This window comes from Trachurus japonicus, chromosome 5 (genome assembly GCF_045865225.1).
Source record: "Trachurus japonicus isolate A0001 chromosome 5, Traja_1.0".
Classification (NCBI taxonomy): Eukaryota; Metazoa; Chordata; class Actinopteri; order Carangiformes; family Carangidae; genus Trachurus; species Trachurus japonicus.
Window position 1 is genome coordinate 23,923,530 of NC_140911.1, and position 18,650 is coordinate 23,942,179.

General features: G+C 43.4%; 1 protein-coding gene across 3 annotated transcripts in view; it reads right to left on the reverse strand.

Annotated features, from left to right (window-relative positions):
* The window catches only part of flnba (filamin B a), a 62,557-nt gene that overhangs the window by 33,589 nt on the left and 10,318 nt on the right, over window positions 1-18,650 (reverse strand). For all 3 annotated transcript variants that reach the window (XM_085776841.1, XM_085776840.1, XM_085776839.1), the window contains exons 2-4: window positions 2,746-2,855; window positions 2,425-2,560; window positions 2,239-2,336 (exon numbers count right to left, since the gene is read on the reverse strand). In XM_085776841.1, coding sequence (XP_085632967.1) covers window positions 2,239-2,336; window positions 2,425-2,560; window positions 2,746-2,855 — 344 coding nt within the window. The remainder of the gene's footprint in view (window positions 1-2,238; window positions 2,337-2,424; window positions 2,561-2,745; window positions 2,856-18,650) is intronic.

Below are 18,650 nucleotides of genomic sequence, written 5' to 3' on the forward strand. Positions count from 1 at the left end.
TAAAGCTGCTTGCGCCAGATGGTCAATCGTATGTGGACTCGTGCACTTTTCACTCATATGTGACAGCTGGAAATATGATGCACACATGGATGTGACTCTACTGCTGTGAACAGCCTCAACTTTCTGGATCCAGGCTGCAGAGATTTTGTTCCCATTCAGCCATTAGAGCAACAGCGAGGTCCAACACTGATGGAGGGCGATAAGGTCTGGCTCAGAGTCCACGTTCCAGTTCATCCCTGGGGTGTTGGACGGGGGTTGAGGTCAGGGTTTTGTGCGGTCCAGTTGAGTTGTGTATGGATCTGGCTTTGTGTACAGGGGCATTGTCATGTCGAAACAGGAAACATCCTTTAACAAAGTGCTGACACTAAGTTGGCAGGAACACTATTGTCTAACACATCATTGTTTTCTGTCGCATCAACATTTCCCATCGCTGGAACTAAGAGGCTGAAACACAGGCACAGACTAAAATAAGAAATACATACAAGTAAGTAAGTGGAGAGAAGATGTCCACATACTTTTGTCTAAATAGCAATTTCTTTTAGTTTTTCTCTGAGGCTGAACTTGATTTCTTGTCAGGAGTGAATGGTGGTGAGGGTGAAGGTGAGCATGGCGGATATTACTTGCCAAGAGCCATTGTTGTGTTTACAAGACACAAAGTCGGTATATGTCCTTTGAGTCGATGAGCTACAGGACTAGCTGATTAGTGTGGTACCAAAGTAAAGGGAGTAAAATACTGTATAAGCAGAACTTTGATGCTGCAAGTAAAGGGGTGCAAAAATTGGTACATTTTATCTAGACTGGTAAGTTAAAAAAAAATAACATTATTGTAGCTATAAGACAACAGTGAAAACTGATAGCACCTTTAAAAAAATGCTGAAAAGGGTGATAAGGCTTCAAATTTGGCATTATTAAGGGATGTGGCAACTCTGAGTGACAGGCGAATGAGCATCTCAGCCCATAAAGGTCTCACCGCTGTGCCCATCTGGGTTTAGAGGGTAAAGTCATGTGGAGCAGAGCAGCTCTCCAGAAACCTGTAGCTGACGTCACAGAGGCTACATCCATCTTTATTTGCAGTCCACATAAAGAAATGCAGCGTGCATAAAGGAGTTGTAGCAGAGACCACTCATTTAAAAAAAAAAACAACTAAAAACCAAATCTAACCTCATCAGTGAATCTAAAAACAGACCAAGGTGAACGAGCTGGCTGCAGGGGAGGTGTGTGGTGGAGGAAGACGAGTGATGATTTGCGAAGGAAATGAGGCTGTGAAGGAAATCTGACAAACCCGTAGTTCAGTGCAGGACACTGAACTCGGTCACACTGTTGTCTTTTACGGTCGCCACTCTTTCCCTCCCCTCACGTCATGGTCTAAATTCTTCCTTCTTCAAGTCAAACACTGATCTGGATTACAGTCACTATTTTCCCAGCTTTCAAAGATGTCCTGAATTAATGTCATGGGTGTAACAGTGGAGTTCGTAAGCTGTGTTGTTTCTGGAGGAGACTTCCTGAGGGTGTCAGCTGACTGACAGGAAGAAGAGCATAATGTAATGCAGCAATGATACGAAAACATCCAACTTCGACTTCATGAAACCAGAACAAAAGAAACTTTCTTCATGATTACCGCCGAGATTGTTCTACATACTGAACAAAAAGCAGAATATTACTTTTGAGGAAGGTGAAAGATGACCTCTAATGGAGAAAATTATTAGTATTATTAACATTTTTTTTGCAATTTTAAAAGTGCTTTACACTAAATACTTTGATCATTTCTTTCTGGGTCATTAAGTCATTTATTTCACTCAATAAAGAACATTTAAAAATAAAAAATCCTCTGCTTTGGACAATCAAGTTGGCCAAACAGCCCCTGTCTGAGATGCTGCTTGTGACCTTTGACCTCTGGAGAAAAACCACAGTGAACCCAACGCCATCTTCATCAGGCTGCATAAAAATACAGGACATGTGATGTGTGAGAAAAGGACACTGATAGACATTTGATGTCCTACATCTCCCTGCATGTATCAGATGTCACCACTGTGAGCAGTGCAGACAGATGTGGCATCATCCCTGCAGCTGGTTCACAGTAAAAGCCTCTCAGACCCTCCTCATTCCCTTACATTCATGTCTTGGTAGCTGGAGGGCTTTTATTGTGAAGTAGCTGGAAGGAAACAACATACAGAGAAAGAAACCCAAATGAAAATCAGTCAGTCCATCTACTCTTATGTATAACAGAGGGAATCGAACCTGCGGGATGCCCAGCCAGTCGTCAGCCAGCTGCATGGCTTCAGTGGCATTGTTCACTGGTTTCACTGAATCCCATGTCTCCCAGTCTGGACAGAGACCTGCGAAGGACAGGGGGAAAAAAACAACACAGTCATCAATGGGAGCACACGGACACACGACGGTGCAGCGCGCTGCGGGGGAACGTACCCGGTGCACAGCTGTCCACCAGCGCTCCCAGGGCCTTGCCCGTCCTCCAGTCCTGGCTGAAGTTGGTGATGGGCAGATCAGGGACTTTGTGTTGGATCCAGCCCAGCAGGCGTTGTTTAGGGGTCTTCGACTCTGACTGAAACACAAACGCACCGACATCAAATCAATCAGCCAACAACAGATGCACGAGCTTCACATTCTGCTGTTCAATATTTCTACATTTAATCGTTCTTCCTTTGTTTCCCTCTGCAAACAAACCAAAACACTGTTGCCGAGGAACAAACCGAGACGGAGGCCATGAGATCAACAGTTGGGCGTTACCTCCTCATCCTCGCCCTCCCACACTGGCATGGAGATGGAGTAGTGCAGGATCAGAGTCCAGACCAGACCCAGGATCAGCTTCAGGTTCCCATCCACGATGGCCTTAGAGTCTGAGGGAGATAAAAACAGGACAGACTTCAGATCAGCTACACACCTGGTTTATTGTTATTTCTGACATACATGTTTATGCTACAAACAGAACCCCGGTTTGTCTCAGACTGGGATTAAAAAAAAAAGAAAAAAAAAGTGCAACACAGAGGAGCGTTAATGAAACGGCATCTGACTAGTGACAAACGTCCTGCTTCAAAGCTCTGGTGGATATTAACATTTAACCTGTTGTTTGTTTTCAGCAGAGCAGAACGGAGAGCTGCTGGGTAATGCTGCTCATTAATCAGACTTCACTGTACCAGCTGGTACCTCATACAGGCTACAACACACACACACACACACACACAGGACATGATATTAGCTAATCTTCAGCTCCGGCACACAGAGTTCAGAGCAGACAAAACATTCCAGTCATTTTTAATCTCTCTGCCTCCATTTTTCTCTCCCATAATAACAACCTACTCATTAAAGGGGACAAAGTGTTTCGGAGCGTGGGCTGAAATATGTCAGGGACACAGATAAGTCAGATATTTTGAAAAAATTCATAAAAAAAAAAAAAACAGCCACATGCACTGCAAACCAAAGCTTCAGATTAATGATTAAAGTAACACCACAGAAGACTTTGTAATTAACTGAAACGCTGAAAATAAATGCACTGCGTCTAGTCTTAACAACAACCCAAAGCGCTTTACACTGCTAGTCACGTTAACCCATCCACACGCACGTTCATCCGCTGCTTTAGTCCACAAATAGCAACTTTCAAACCACACACACTGGAAGACTGATCAATCAATAATTTTCCAGCTGTTCCAAGGCGAACCGTGATGTGTGCTGCTAAAGGAACTGGGGATTGAACCCCTGTCTGTCTGATTAGCAATGTACTGTACAACTGAGCCACAGCTGACACACAGGCTCATTTACAGTCAGTTAGTCATCATCAAACAAAGCAGAAAAACTTTGCCAGTAGCCATGAGTTTGGTTATACTGTATAAATACAGTATGTAGGCCACTGCGTGAGGTGCAAACAGGTCGTGTTGGTTCCCAAATGAAAGTAGATCTGCTTCACAAATGGTGAGTGAGGCACAACTAACGGAGGCCTTAGTCAGCTCTGTCACAACAAGATAAAATGTCGGTGGGATATTTTGGCTTTCCTGACAGTGTCCGACCTTCACAAACCTCCAGCTGTGTCTCAGGAGTTTCATCTGTGTTCAGTACAGACTTAGAGCAGGAGCCACGGCTCTGCATCTGTTGCTCCAGTCTTAGTTTTGCTCATTGATCGGTCTAATGGCAATAAGCCCAAAAATAAAAACTGACTCATTTAATAAGAACATAAGGCAAGGTCTAAGACTAGTGTTACAATAAATGACACCAGCGCTGACCAGTAGCACCAGACAACAATGACAAAATCAAAAAAAGTTAAACGTGACTCAGAATTTGTGGTTTGCTGACATTGTTATAAAGTATTGTGACAGAGTCGAGTCTGGTGTGGTTTCTATGTTGGCCTTTTTATTTTTTAAAAAGTTATAATTTACCCAGAATTCATTGTTCCCCAGCCCAGTTGAAGACAGTCAAAGCCTAAACTGCTTTGTGCAACAGATGAATTTAGACTTCGCCTATCTGAATTCATTCAGTTATATCAAAGATACTCTATTTACCAAGATACCCCATGAGAGGCTTTTCCCATGATAGAAATGTATACACTTTTGTCTCTCTAAATGGGCATGGCCAACCGTCCCCCCACCTCGATCTGTGAACGTGTGGATTTATAAAATTTGTAGGTAGATGAAAGTGAGATATTTATATTTTCTTATGATAACATTAAATATTTACACTACTAAGAGTCATATTTAGCATGACGAAAATTATTTAAATAATTTTCACGGGAGTTCGCAGCCGTTTGTTTGACGTTGCCTAGGAGATCTGTGCCAAATCTCGCGAGAGTGTGTTGTTGAGACAAAGACAGGTCTTGAACAAAGTGGATTTTCTCCTGATGTGTCTGTCTGAAAATCGCCATTTTTGTGTCAAAATGTTCATAAGAGATGTGGCTTTTGAGAAATTTGTTAAAAATTTACTTCAGTGACTGTCGGGACAAAGAACAAGGGGGCAGTTGTCGGTCTGAGAAGTGAAGCTCACTTCCGCGTTCAAAAAGCTGCAATCCCCCCGGCTGTCGCTGGGGGCTGGCTCCAGAAGGGAGCAACTCCAATTGAGCCCCATGTTAAAATAGCCGATTTTACAGCTTAAAAAAACATATTTACAGCCTGGTACATTTTATTTTTTTGGTCTCAACCGATAGTTTCTACCCCCGCACACACTCTGAGGGGGGTGAATTTTTTAAAAACTCTACCGTTTTACTGTTATTAGGTTTAAAGTTCTGGCCAATCAGGGCGCAGAACCGTTGAGTGACAGGTCCGGAGACCACTGCTACGAGGCCAGTGGGCGGGCTCTCAGCCGGCCAACGGCCGCACCGCTCCAAATATGGCAAGTCAAATCCAACATGGCGCGGTTCGAACCCCCGTAGTAGCGGCACAAAACAGACTCCCCCAAACCAATGGGTGACGTCACGGACGCTACGTCCATTCTTTTTACAGTCTATGACAAAGAATCAACCATAATCGGTGCTCACGTTAAATTGTCCCATTGGAGTCAATACACTCAAGGCTGCCGCTAGTCTCCTAAGAAGGCGTGGCCGTGCAGAAACCCATGTGACATGTATACAGGAAGCTGACTCGTCATGGGGGGTCTTGGTTCATAAACCATCTTTGGTTATATCTAAGCCACAGTCAGTGTGTCCTTGTGATTGGCTCAGGAGGCCGACTGATGTGTGTAGGTGTCGGGGACGTTTCAGTCCAACGTTTCTCTCTGTGCAGGTGTTGCTACATCTATGACTCACCTATCAGTTCTCTGATACACCTACGACTTCATGCCTGTGAGGTGAAGTGATGACGTCACTGATCAATCACCGGCTGAATCAGACGGGTCCTGATGCGTCTCGTCTTGTTAACACATCATCACTCATTAAACAAATAGTTGGAAGCTCTCTGACACGGCCGGGGGGGGCGGCTGCCGTTTTCAGTGGTGTTAAACCAACTCCATGGACTGGAGGAAAAACTGATGGAAAACTGTTGTTGAACATATTGTTGGAGTCAACAGAGGCAAAACACTTCTGGGGCTGTCCCAGGCTAAACCTTTGTTGGAGCGGCATTCCCAGAACAATAGCGCAGTGTTCAAGCTCAAATAGCGCTGTGTTTGGAGAGTCTGTACCTGGGCCATGTTTGTGTTTAACTAAGTATAGTTACTTCTTGAAGAATGTGCAGCCTGAAGTAGAAATCTGCACAGGTACGTAAGTTGTACAAATAGGGTAGTGGACAAATAACCATGCATTTGTTGGTAAATTTTTCAAACGTAACCATGAAGAGGACAAATTTTCCTGAAGGTGAAGATGACAAGTCATCATCTGTAGGACAGAGCTATGACACAACAGCAACTACTGTATGATTCACATGCTTCTTCCTGCTAATATGCACATAGAGAGCCTAGAGTAAAACTAGTTCAGCTTATTGTCTGTATAATGTCAATGCTCCACATGTTTTTTTTTATAAATGTCAATGCCCCACACGTCCTCTTTCAGAGACATAAATGCATGACCTTTGCTGCATGACGTAATGTCTCTGCTGTGATTACAGCCTAAACCTCATACGAGCCTTCACACGTTTAGGTTACCAAACATGTTTGCGTGTCTTTATGTGAGTGGAGCTGCTGCTGCCGACTCCCTGCAGTGTGTTGTTGCCATGTTTGGCTCGGCGGACCTGAGCCCGTGAATCCACCTGGTGAAGCTCCAGCTCTGCTGCAACACCAGCAGAGCCGCTCTGCTCCCAACATGTTGCAGCAGCGCAGGTTTAGGTGGAGCTTTAGCTGCCTCACCCATGGGTGACACAACGCCGTAATGACGACTCTGTGTGTGTGTGTTAAGGCTGTGCGAATATCCACAGAGAGGTTGCGACATCCTGTTTCAACATTCCTAATCACTCTCTCTCTGCTGCCAGACTCGACTCACTCATTTATCTCTGCTCCTCTCTCCGTTTCTCTTTTGTCTCCATGTATTTCAACCTTTTCGCTCTCCACCTGTTTGTTTAATCTCTCACTCACTCTGATCTATGTGGCTTCCCCTCCCTTCTTTTCCCTCTTTCTCCCGCTCTTCCCACCCGAACCACATTTCTTCCCTCCTTTCTTTGTCACTCCGAGGTCATCCTGCCACACCTGTGTGAGTGAATGTGTGTCACCACCAGCCGCCTCTCCGGCAAACATCCTGTCAGTGAGCAGCGCTACACAATGGCCTTTGCCCTTCACATGCACGCGCACGCGCACACGCACGCTCTCACACACACACACACACACACACACACACACACAGGGCATCACCCACCGCTGAGCTCACTCAGCTCAGCACTGATCAGTCTCTCTCTAAATGAGACACAACTAGACTGTTTGAGTTGAGACATAATTATTTAGTTAAGACGGATTCAGATTTTACTTTTCATCTCTAAATTGATGTTTCTGTAACTTTAAACAGCTGTTGTTTTATTTAATGGTTCACACACTCTCTCTCTCACACACACACACACACACACAGATTTCCCCTCTCTCTCTCTCTCTGGTGAAGTGGTTTCCAACCTTTTCTATTTGCGACCCATTAAACCAAAGTGATTTCTATTTATGTCCCACTGTGACCAGTTGCATAAATCTGTGGGTTGTGACCAGTTGAAGAAATGAGGGATTTCATTTTTACAGGTTTAGAAGAAAGTAAATGTTGGGACTGTGGTTCCTCAGATACTAAAATGATCAGACGTTAAAATATATATATATGAAAAAGAAAAAATCTCTTTAGGATAGCAAAAAAGAGAGAGAAGGAATAAAATATATATACTGTAACTTCTCATGAATGTGTTTTCCTGCTGATTTTTCTGACCTGACATGGAAGTCGGAAACAAGTGTCTGCTTTGGTTCTGCAGTTTTGTTTTAACTGATCAGGTTTTCTTTTCTAGTTTTATTTTGCCCATCACACAACAGTGTCAGAACAAAGACTTAAAAAACCTACAGTCAACTGATCTGATTTGTGCTGCCTTACATTTCATTTACTGAACATTTCTATTTTTATGATTAAAAACAAGGTTTTATTTTTGAAATGAGTAACTAGTTCCAGTTCAGATCAAGTGTTGCTGTTTCACATTCGTAAATGGTAAACCTTAACCTCAAACTGTGTGTGTGTGTGTCCTCGCTGACACAGTTTTGTGAGGAATGAGGGTATCGCCATGGTAGCCTATTGTTCAGAGAAAGGACCAACACAGAGAGGGTGGAGGGGTGGAATTTAAAAACACTGAGTCACAACACAGTAGGCCTACTGCTTAAAGTGTGTGTGTGTGGTGGTGATGGTGGGGGGGGGGGGTGTTACAGCGCTAATAATCTGCTGCATTGTTTCCTGATCTCTCCTTCCTCCAGACTCCCTTCATCCTCCTCATCCTCCTCATGTGATTGACTCAGACCTGGCAACCTAAACCAGTTTTCATCCGTTCACAGAGACGAAACCCCGGCAGCAGGTTTCAGATGCTGAGTGAACGGCTGATGTCATGTTCTGGGTTTCCTCCAGAGAACACAAATACTTCAGGTAAGTAACATGCCAACACACACACACACACGCACACACACACACACACACACACACACACACACACACACACATCTTCAGACACTGACTGGTCTTGCCTTGTAGTTTTGTGCCAAAAGGTGAGTCCTGGCTCCACTTGAGCCGACTCAGCACAAATCAACATGTTCAGTCAAACTTCTCCTCGGGGCGGCGGTTTTCAGAGACTGAGTCAGGACTGTGTAGTAACATTAAAACAGTTACCAGAGATACAACACGGTCGTCCTGGCTAATTTCAATGACTCCAAAATAGACAAATTACAGTAAGATAGCCTACTGATTATTTTTTACAGTGCTCATTTGCTACATCAGTGAAAGGTATTGAAATGATTTTCCACTAATCTTGTTTTTTCCGCTCTTCTCTTTTAGCTTCATTCTGCACCGGGCGGGCAGCTGTGTCACATGTCTCACTGTCACCATCTTGGCGGCATCTGAATCTATCCTAACCCCACTTCAAAGCTGATCGAAGCCAGGAGCAAGGAGGGGTGTGTGGAGCCAGACTTAAGTTCAGAGACTCACCCACCTGTCTATCAAAGCAGCCACACCCCCAAAAACATAAGACATAGAAGATAAACGTGTGAATTTTACAAAAACTGATCCCAGTACAGTTGTCACAAAGAAGGAAATTAACCATAGAGACCAACACTGTTTTATGCACCAGGCTGTAAACATGTTTATTTGTGCTATTTGTGTTTTAACATGCGAGTCTGTGGGGACTGGCTCACTTTTGGAGACAAACTCTAGTGGTCATTAAAGGAAGTACAGTTTTTGCTGCCCCTCATTCTTCAGCCCTGTAGCTTGGTGTTTGTGTCTCGTAGATAAATGTAGGCTACATGCTGGATCGGAGTCAGTATCAGGTGACATTACTGGGCTCACCTGGTTCTCAGCTTTGAAGTAATTAAAACACAACGACAGCTTTTAAAATCTGAAGGATATCTACTGTATGCTACTGTGCGTCATTAAGCCACAATTAAAAACCTGAACCAGTATCTTTATCCACAGACCTATTGTACGACTATTGCCGCAGCGGTCAGGGTACCGACACGTTAAAAGATTTGCCTGCGCTGCCCTGTCCGCAGCGTGAACCAGTCACCTGCAGCCGCCTGATTTACCTCTACACAAATCCATTTACAAAAGCTCCCTGTTTGATTCAGGCCGGATCTGAGGCAGATAAACAGCAGTTTGAGCCTCTGAGGCGGCCGCTGCTCCTGCCGATACCTGCTGATTTGTTGACCCGTCGCCATGGAGACGCACAACAACATCCAGACAACAAGAGCTCTAATGGAGGCGTGGGGGCTGGAAAGGGTTTAAAGTCTGTGTTGGAAGACAAAGAGCGAGTGAATGTGTAGAAGGAGAAACGGAAAGTGAGGGAGCAAGATAAAGTAAGTGTGGGTATGTATTAAGTGTGTGTGTGTGTGTGTGTGTGTGTGTGTGTGTGTGCGTGTGTGTGTGTGCAAAGGTGAATTATGTTGAAACAAAATGCCTCTTATCAGCGTGGCGCACCTTCTCTGCTACAGGAAGTTACATAATGAGCTGCCAGACGAGGACAGAAACACCTGCTCTCTGGTCGCACAGCCGAAACCAACAACCTACTGACCACAAACACGGGTCGTCAGCGGTTACCTGGTCACCGCGCTCCGACAACTGATTGATCTGATTGTTTCAGACAAGACTGAGAAAATTGAAGCAGCCACAATGTTTAAACCTGGAAAAGCAGCGAGTCTCAACAGGTGGGTTGTGTTGATGAAAAACAGGAGTGGACACATGCAAAGAAATCCCCATGGTTACAGCTGTGACCATTCACAAGACACAACCAGAAAGTTGTCAGTCACGCCCATTACTGGATTTGAATCAACAGGAGAAAGTTTGTCACAAAGTGCTTGATGAAAAAGTGGAGATAAAATGCAAAAACCTCCATTTCAACTGAAATCACAATATCTGCCAAAGTAATCACTGTACGTTTTTGTTGATGTTGATGTTGTTCTTCTGAGAAAAAAAACCCCTCAAGAAATCAAGAGGTGGTCATGCTCCTTCTCATACCTGACTAATGATGGACCAATTAATCCAGTCACTTAATCGCATTTTTAAATGGCTTTTTTTAATATATATAATTGTCATGGGTCGATTACACAAAAAAAGCACCAGAGACGGTTTTAATGCTAGTTAGTGAAGTTTGGTCTAACAGTGGCATACTGAGAAACTTTGTTTCCTGCAGCTTAAAAACTGGACCTGGAGATTAAAATAAAGAAATACTGCTGTCTGCTCTGCACATACTGATATTACTCTTTTGTTCTTTTCTTAAGTGCACTTAAACTTTATTAGTTAACTTTTCACTCATAAGGTTTTTAAGTATGTGCACTACAGACAGAGTGCCGATCTATTTGAAGACAATGCAAACTACAGTGATCAATAAACATTCACATGTTTTACAAAATGTTGTATTTCACTGCTCCCTAAATATCGATCAATGACTTGACCTGAACATTTCTTTCTCAGTCCAATGTAAACACATTCACTCCTGTTTACAAGTGAGATAACTGTCAGGTAACCACTTCACTCTGGTGTGAATCCCTGCTCCTCTCTCGCTCTCTCTCTTTCTCTCCCTAAGTCTCTCGCCCTCAGAGGGTCAACATCTGTCTCACTCACACCAGCTGTTCCTTCACATGACGACTAAATCACTGTCACACAAACACACACATTCGGCTTCCAAACCCACAATTTGCTGCTGGACGGTACAGAACAGTCGACGCCTGAGGCGCAACATCACACTGATGTCAGCGAACGCACCACCCACCAGCCCACCCCTTCCCCTCGCTGCCCGACGCTGGCAGGAGAGGACCGAGCCACATATCACAGCTTCTCATCTGACACAGTGATTAAGTGTGATAAAAAAATGTAAAACAAACAAAGCTTGAGCATAATGATTCAATGAGCCGTCGGTCTTACAGTATGTACACACACAGTGACAAATGAAGTGAGGCAACATGATGTGTTTTGATTTGATCATCAGTTTCAGTGTGACTGTATTTAGATCCTTTAACTACATCCAGTTGTTTTTCGTCTGTACGAATAAAAATCTGAAATACATGAATACAGTTAAATGACAATGACATCATAGGTTGACTTTGTGTGTGTGCGTGTGTGAAAGCAGCTTTCAAAGTGAAAGTCCAGTGAGCAAAGTGGATTTTAGGTGGAAATGCCCTTTAAAACAGGACAAGCGGTACCTGTAGTGGTAAACAGGATGTGGAGCTACTGTGTGTGTGTGTATATGACACACACACACACACAAATTCCTCAACAGTGAGATCATAACCCCACCCCCTCACCCCCTAATTCACCACACACACACACACACACACACTTCAACGCCCCCTCCCATCTGAGGACCCAATGGATAGTGGCAAAGAAACAAAAGCCACACCAACACACACACACAAATACACACACACAGGAAAAAAAAACACACACCAACTTGCACATTACCCATTACTCTGATCTGAGAGGCTGAACACATAAGAAGTGGAGACCATCATCATCCTCATCATCCTCATCATCATCATCATCTTATTCATAGTCCTCCATACGCTAACCTATCACAAATTAGAAAAAGTAAATACACAGAAACATGTAAAGAGTGACATTTGTTCTGATGAAGAGACCTCTACTCAAAACATCAGGGCAAATACAATGTAGAACTGGCTCGTCAATATAATTATGCAAACCAAACTTGATCTTGATTAATCTTATTTGGCTGAGGGAGAGTAAACAACCCGTCATCATCTGATATTAGATCAATAGACTCAGTCTCAGTGATGACAAACAGAGTTACTTTGAGCAACTTGACCTCAAATAACAAACTACAAATTCTACGCTGATTAAACAAACATACATAATTCATATTTAGTCAATAAGAAGAAATGAGTGAGTTGTCCCCAAGAAGTTTTAAAGTGACTTAAAAGATTTGAGCCGTTACCAAATCAGTCAGGAGTCTTCCCCCAAAGCCTCCGAACGACGGCACCTCCCAAACTGTGGCACCCATGACATCACCGCATGATGCATTGCTGTAATAACGACAGCACTTAATTAGAGTCACATGAGCTCAGAGCAGCTCAGAGGAGGCGATCCCAACGAGGAACCCAGATGACAGATGAAGAGAGGACCGTTAACGTCCTCCGTCTGGTTAATGAGGGGCGAGCGAGATACCGAGTGTGTGTCATTCTGTCTCTCTCTTTAATCTGGTCCATGGTTGGACAGTCACACAAAGAAGAGAGAGAAAGATCAAAGACTGAGGAAAAGTTGCCCTCGTGTCACTCAGAGCCATTCACAAGGAATCAAAGAGGTGAATGAACCAAGGAGAAAAAAATAAATCAAACTGGAAAGAATCTGGTGTTGGTTCAAGAGGTGAACGACCACGAGGACGAGTCCCAGACCAGTTTACGGGCCGACTGTAGTATTCTGAAACAGATCCTCAAGGTAAGATGCTCATTAAGGACAAATAAAACTTCCCCAAAACCAGTATACATCACAAGTCTCTAGCTGGGAGTAGGGGGCGGAGTCAGGTGCTGCCAAGATGGTGACAGTGGAGCAGCTCGACGCTGCTTCAAAACCGCTCCTCAGAAACATGGAGGTGACATCACAGGGTGGGTTTACATGGACAGTTTCAAACAGTTTCAGAAAGGTTTAGGAGACCAAACCGATTGAAAATCCAACCAGTTTGAAGGGGGTAGTAGTTTAAACCTTTCTGCCTGCCCGGGCAGTCGTTTTGCGACAGGTAGTCTCTTTTCGGCACAACACCGGCAACATATTGCATACGCACTCCCGACTCCAAACGCTCTCTCTCTCTTCTTTTGCTGCTAAAATTAGGAATATGTCACGCTGCTGTTTAATACAGAGAAATATTATAACAGCGCTCAACAAACAATGTATTTCGGCACAGCTGTAGCACTTCCGTAATCAATACTGTTGTAACCATAGTAACACAATAACTTTAAACTTGATCTATTTTCTTTTTTTTTTATTCTTCTTTGCTCCTGTTTTTAACTCTGTGTTTTTTGTTTTTATGTTGTTTATGCAGTTTTTTTGTTTTTTTTATGTTTTGTCTTTATGTAAAGCACATTGAGTTGCCTTGGTATGAAATGCGCTATATAAATAAAGATGCCTTGCCTTGCAATCACTCACGGCTGCGGGCACATTTGAAGCGTTTGTTTCATCGGCGCATGTTAACACCCAACCAGTTTATTTTGTAACCCATGTATACGCTTCAGCTGAAATCTTCAAACAGATTGAGTTAAACCACACCTTTTTAAAACCGTTTGAAACTGTCCATGTTTATCTTTACTTAATGGACCAGAATCATTAGAATCAACTTGCATGTCTTCAGACTGTGGAAGGAAACTGGAGAACCCACGCTGCCACAGGGAGAAGATGCAAACTCCACCCAGATCGAACCTGGAACCGTCCTGCTGTGAGGCAACAGTTCAAACCACTGCGCCACTGTGCCGCCCGTAGTGAAAAATCCTCTTTGCAAATGTAATATGAGAAAGGAAATGCACATCACACTGAGGACTGAGTGTGAAACACAATATAAACACAACTTTGTTTGTGTGTAGTCCTCGGGTGCCGGGTACAGTACACATACAGTGCAGCACGTTCAAGTGAGTGGGACGGTGGTTTGAGGCTCTCGGGCCCCTCTGTAAATATTTAAGCTGATTTTAGTGGGAAGAAAGTTGAGCTCGAAAAGAAGTTTGAAAAAAAAAAAAAAACAGCAGAAGAAACATGAAAACATGAGAACCACAAGAGCTGAGTAACAAGCCCAATGCTGCCCTGTCATTACCAGACACACACACACACACACATCTGGCATTACGTCTGCATGCATAAACAGGACACACACTGACAAACACACTGCAGCGTTTAGCCCTGCATGACCTCACCCTGCTGGTTCCCAGGCTATGATGTCATCAGAACCAGACGAGCCATGTGGTGAGGAAGAGGAGGACAAAGAGGGAGAGGAGGGGATTAATGAAATGAAATGAAAAAAGGTGTTGTGAGAGAAAAAAGGGACAGTCGCATCAGAAAATTAACAATAGGAATGAAACAATGTGCAGAAACCTGTAAAGAAAGAATATTTAACAAAAGCACAAAGTCAATGAAAAGTCACAGAGAGAGAGAGCACCCCAAGGTGAGACTGATCGGCCAAGATCAATATTATGTTTTAAATGAACCTTTAACATTTAAATTTATCCTGAGGCTTACCTTCATTACAGTACAGAGACAAGAAAAAGAGGGAAAGAAACTGGAGGAAATGCAGCACCTGGCTAGTTTCACCTTTATTATCATTATTACAGTTATTCAATAAACCTTAAAAAAAAAAACTTTGTCCCAACTTTCAGGTGTTGAATATTTAGCTGCCGAGGAGCAGGACAGGCCTCCCAGACCCGGAGGCTAAAATACAATACTTGACTTCACAAGTTTCATCGTGTGGCCAGAAACACAAAGACAGTGATGTGCAGATGACAAGATGTCGAAATCATTTAAGTGTTTTCTGCCCCCAAAAAAGGGTAAAAATAAAAGTACAACAAGGATTGTAGAAAAACTATAGGGGGAAAAGAAATGAGAAGGAGAAGAAGATAAAAAAGAAACGAGGGAAATCTGGAACCAGAGTGAAGAGAGGAGTCGAGCCAGACTGCAGGAGGTTCGCCACTGTGATTATCACTGAACAATCCTCAGCACACCACACACACCACTGTGTAAGAAACTAGGGTTTTGATCTCTGTGTGTGCGTGCGTGCGTGTGTGTGAGTAAGTGAGAGAGAGAGAATAAAATAGAAACATGTCTCGTCCTTTGTTGGAGCCATCTGTCGCTCGCTCTCTGTCATCTCATCTTCCCGTCTGATCATTAACCAAATATTTAGTGACTGTCCTGAACTGTGCGTCATGTCGACCGTATCTGCAACCACACAACTCTGTGTGTGTGTGTGTGTGTGTTCGTGCATGTGTGCTTGCTCACGCACGTGGATGACAATGACACCAGAGACATGATGACAACAATTCAGCTTTGTAAGTACATGAACATCTGCGCCGAGACAACAGGATGACAGGGAGCAGCAAGGACACAAACACAGGTGTCATCACTATTCACTAGTATCTGTGAACTGTAACTTTGGTGACCTGGACCTTTAAAGGTAACTTTAAAGGAAAACCAAACTGATCGTATTCAGTTTCTCTTTTTAGGAGGACAAAATGCATCTGACAACAACTTGTTTTAATTAAAGGAGAAGTGCCGTTTTTTACAACCTGGACCTTATTTCTGGCATAAAATACGGTCGTTTACTCACCCAGATAACTTTGGTGTCATTAGGAGTCCTTTGGACGATATTTAGATCCACTTGAGAGACGTGTATAGTGGGTGATCGGGGCATCGAAATGCAGCCTCTAAATAACACATTATCTCCCATGAAACTTGTTAATTTCACCAATATTTTGTTATGATTCGCTAGTGCTATTCCCCTCTGAGTCCAAAGTTGCCTGTTATCGTCATCTGGTGTCTGTATATTGACCTACTAACCTCTGAACTGGATGATGTCACCCGCAGCACAGCTCATTCACTCTGCCTCTTTGTGTATATCATTTTTATAACTACAATAACCCTGGCTAAACAGTATTGTTCTTTATGTAATTGTTAATAAAGCAATTAATTCACTCTGCGACAGTCAGCTTTTTTTTGCGATGGTTGGCTTGTTTACTTAATTTGCTACTGCTAGTTTCGGTGCCCCGATCACTCCCACTATATGCATATACGTGGCTCTCGAACGGATCTTGTTCTGATCATTCAACCACCTAAAGACGTTTAGTTTACAATCATACGAGCGCAGCAAATAAAGCAAAGGGAAAGTTTTCTGTCAATCAGACAAAGTCAAGAAATGTCTTTAATGGGACGATGCACTTTTTCATTTCTGAGGCTGCTATATACGTTCACCCTGAAACGTTTTCATTTTTTAACAGCATTTCAATACAACGACTGTGCGTAATTTCTGTAGGTCTTTGTTTTCTAACTAAAACACAACAACCCTGGAGTTCTCAAAGTAAAACAGCATCAGCAGCATTTCCAGCAAGAGAGATGTGTGGTGGTACAGTGGCGTGGGGGGGGGGTTGATGCAGCCTCAGAGAAACGACAGCAGACAGAGTTTACTCTGGGTGTAGATGGAGTTTAAGACGACATTGTTCCTTTAAGTTTCACATTGAAAATCCTGCACAAAGCTGCTGCATTTAGACCTGAGGCAACAAAGGAGCTTTCACTGAGGCAGACAGGAGTTTGTGGAGGTGTGTGTGTGTGTGTGTGTGTGTGTGTGTGTGTGTGTGTGTGTGTGTGTGTGTGTGTCTCTCTCTAAGTAAGTCTATATCCACACCTCTCTCATGTTACCTTTTCTGCAGCAGCACAGAGGCTCAGTGTGTTGTCTTGTGTTGTGTTGTCTCTCTCACACAGACACACACGTATAAAAGCCTCTTTCTGTGTTGTGGAGCTGTGGAAATGATAAACACCTGTGTACAGGTGAAACATCTCTGAGGTCATCAGACAGAGATAATCCCTCAGGTGAGCGGAGCACTGAGTGTCCGACTTGGGAAAAACCCTGCTGTCTGAGCTTTTAGCCAAATGTCCAATCACACTGACCCTGCGCCTCCAAGCTGATTGGGTCAGAGATGCGAGTCGCACCTGAATGAGGCTTTTGGCAGCGTCCCTGCAGATCTCAGCTCTGCATGTCCCACAGTTATTTTCAGTTCGTCTGCTCGGAAAACATCAGTCTGCATGTGACCGGTTTTCTCCTGGAATTAACATGTGAAAGCGACAGGAGCAGCAAAGAGGGACGAGTCAGGAGGAGAATAAAGCGTCTGGGTGTTCTAGTGTCAAGACGAAAGTACAATACAAAGGTGGATTAAAGCATCAGAGAACACACTGGACAATCATGCATTTTAGGAACTGGACTCATCTCCCTGGCTGATAGCTCAAGTTTAAAACAGTGAATAAAAAGTGTGCCCAAGCAGCTTCATCACCTTTTTTATTTCTAAGCTATGTATTGCTTTGATCACAATAATGATAAAGAAGTCCCACAGTTGCCACATGTATGTTGTGTTCAAAAACATCATCAAGCTGATGAAGTTTTGGTGAATGTGTCATTGCTTGTTTTTTGTTTTGTTTTTTAAGTTGTAGTGTGTTGAGCTCTCAGGGCCACAGTACTCATGGGATTTGTAGTATTTACAACCATGTTTTACCAGAAAGGAAAACTCCATGTTCATTTTGTCTTTGCATCACTACACACAAAACATGACTTGTCTATTAAAGTTTGAGGAAACTCCAAGTCATTAATATACACGCAAATCAACACTCTGACCTTTGTTCTTCTAAACATCAAATCTGACATGAAAACAACGACTATTCATCATGTTTGCTTTTTACAGTCACGCTGTGACCTGATCACTGCGAATCATCTGGTAATGCATCTGAGGAGTCCACATGCTCCGGCATCAGTCCCACAATAATTCCCAGCATCTCTCTGATCGTTAAAAGATTTTCCAGGAAACGTCTCATCAGCTCGACCGCATTTGACGAGCATGGAGTGAAATTCTTTGTTTTGTTTTTCTTTGCTATTTTTGCTCTGATGGTGTTTGGAGCATCTAAACACAAGCTCCGTCTTAAACAGCGTGAGGTACAACCTGAAGCAGTTTCCTCCTCACCCCTAAAAATGTGTCTTCAGTGCCAACACCACAAGTCACGCTTCTTCAATTCCTCCACAACCATCCGTCATGGTGCAGAAGCTAAACATGGCTGAAGTTAGCCAGGCTTGTACAATGTCCACTTTGACAGGAATTGAGATCTGGTTGTAATTATTGATCTGGGTGTAAGCACTGATCATCCTGACAGAAGCAGTAAACAGAGAAGCTGCAGATGTGGACTTCGAAAACCACTTCATCTGGTGGACGCGCTGTGGTTCGGCTCTTCTACAGAAACTACATGTGCAGAAAGAAAAAGAAAAGAAAAGAAGTAGAGCAAACGCTACAAGTATGACATCAGCTCTGTTTTTTCTCCTAGAAGGGAAACTGAA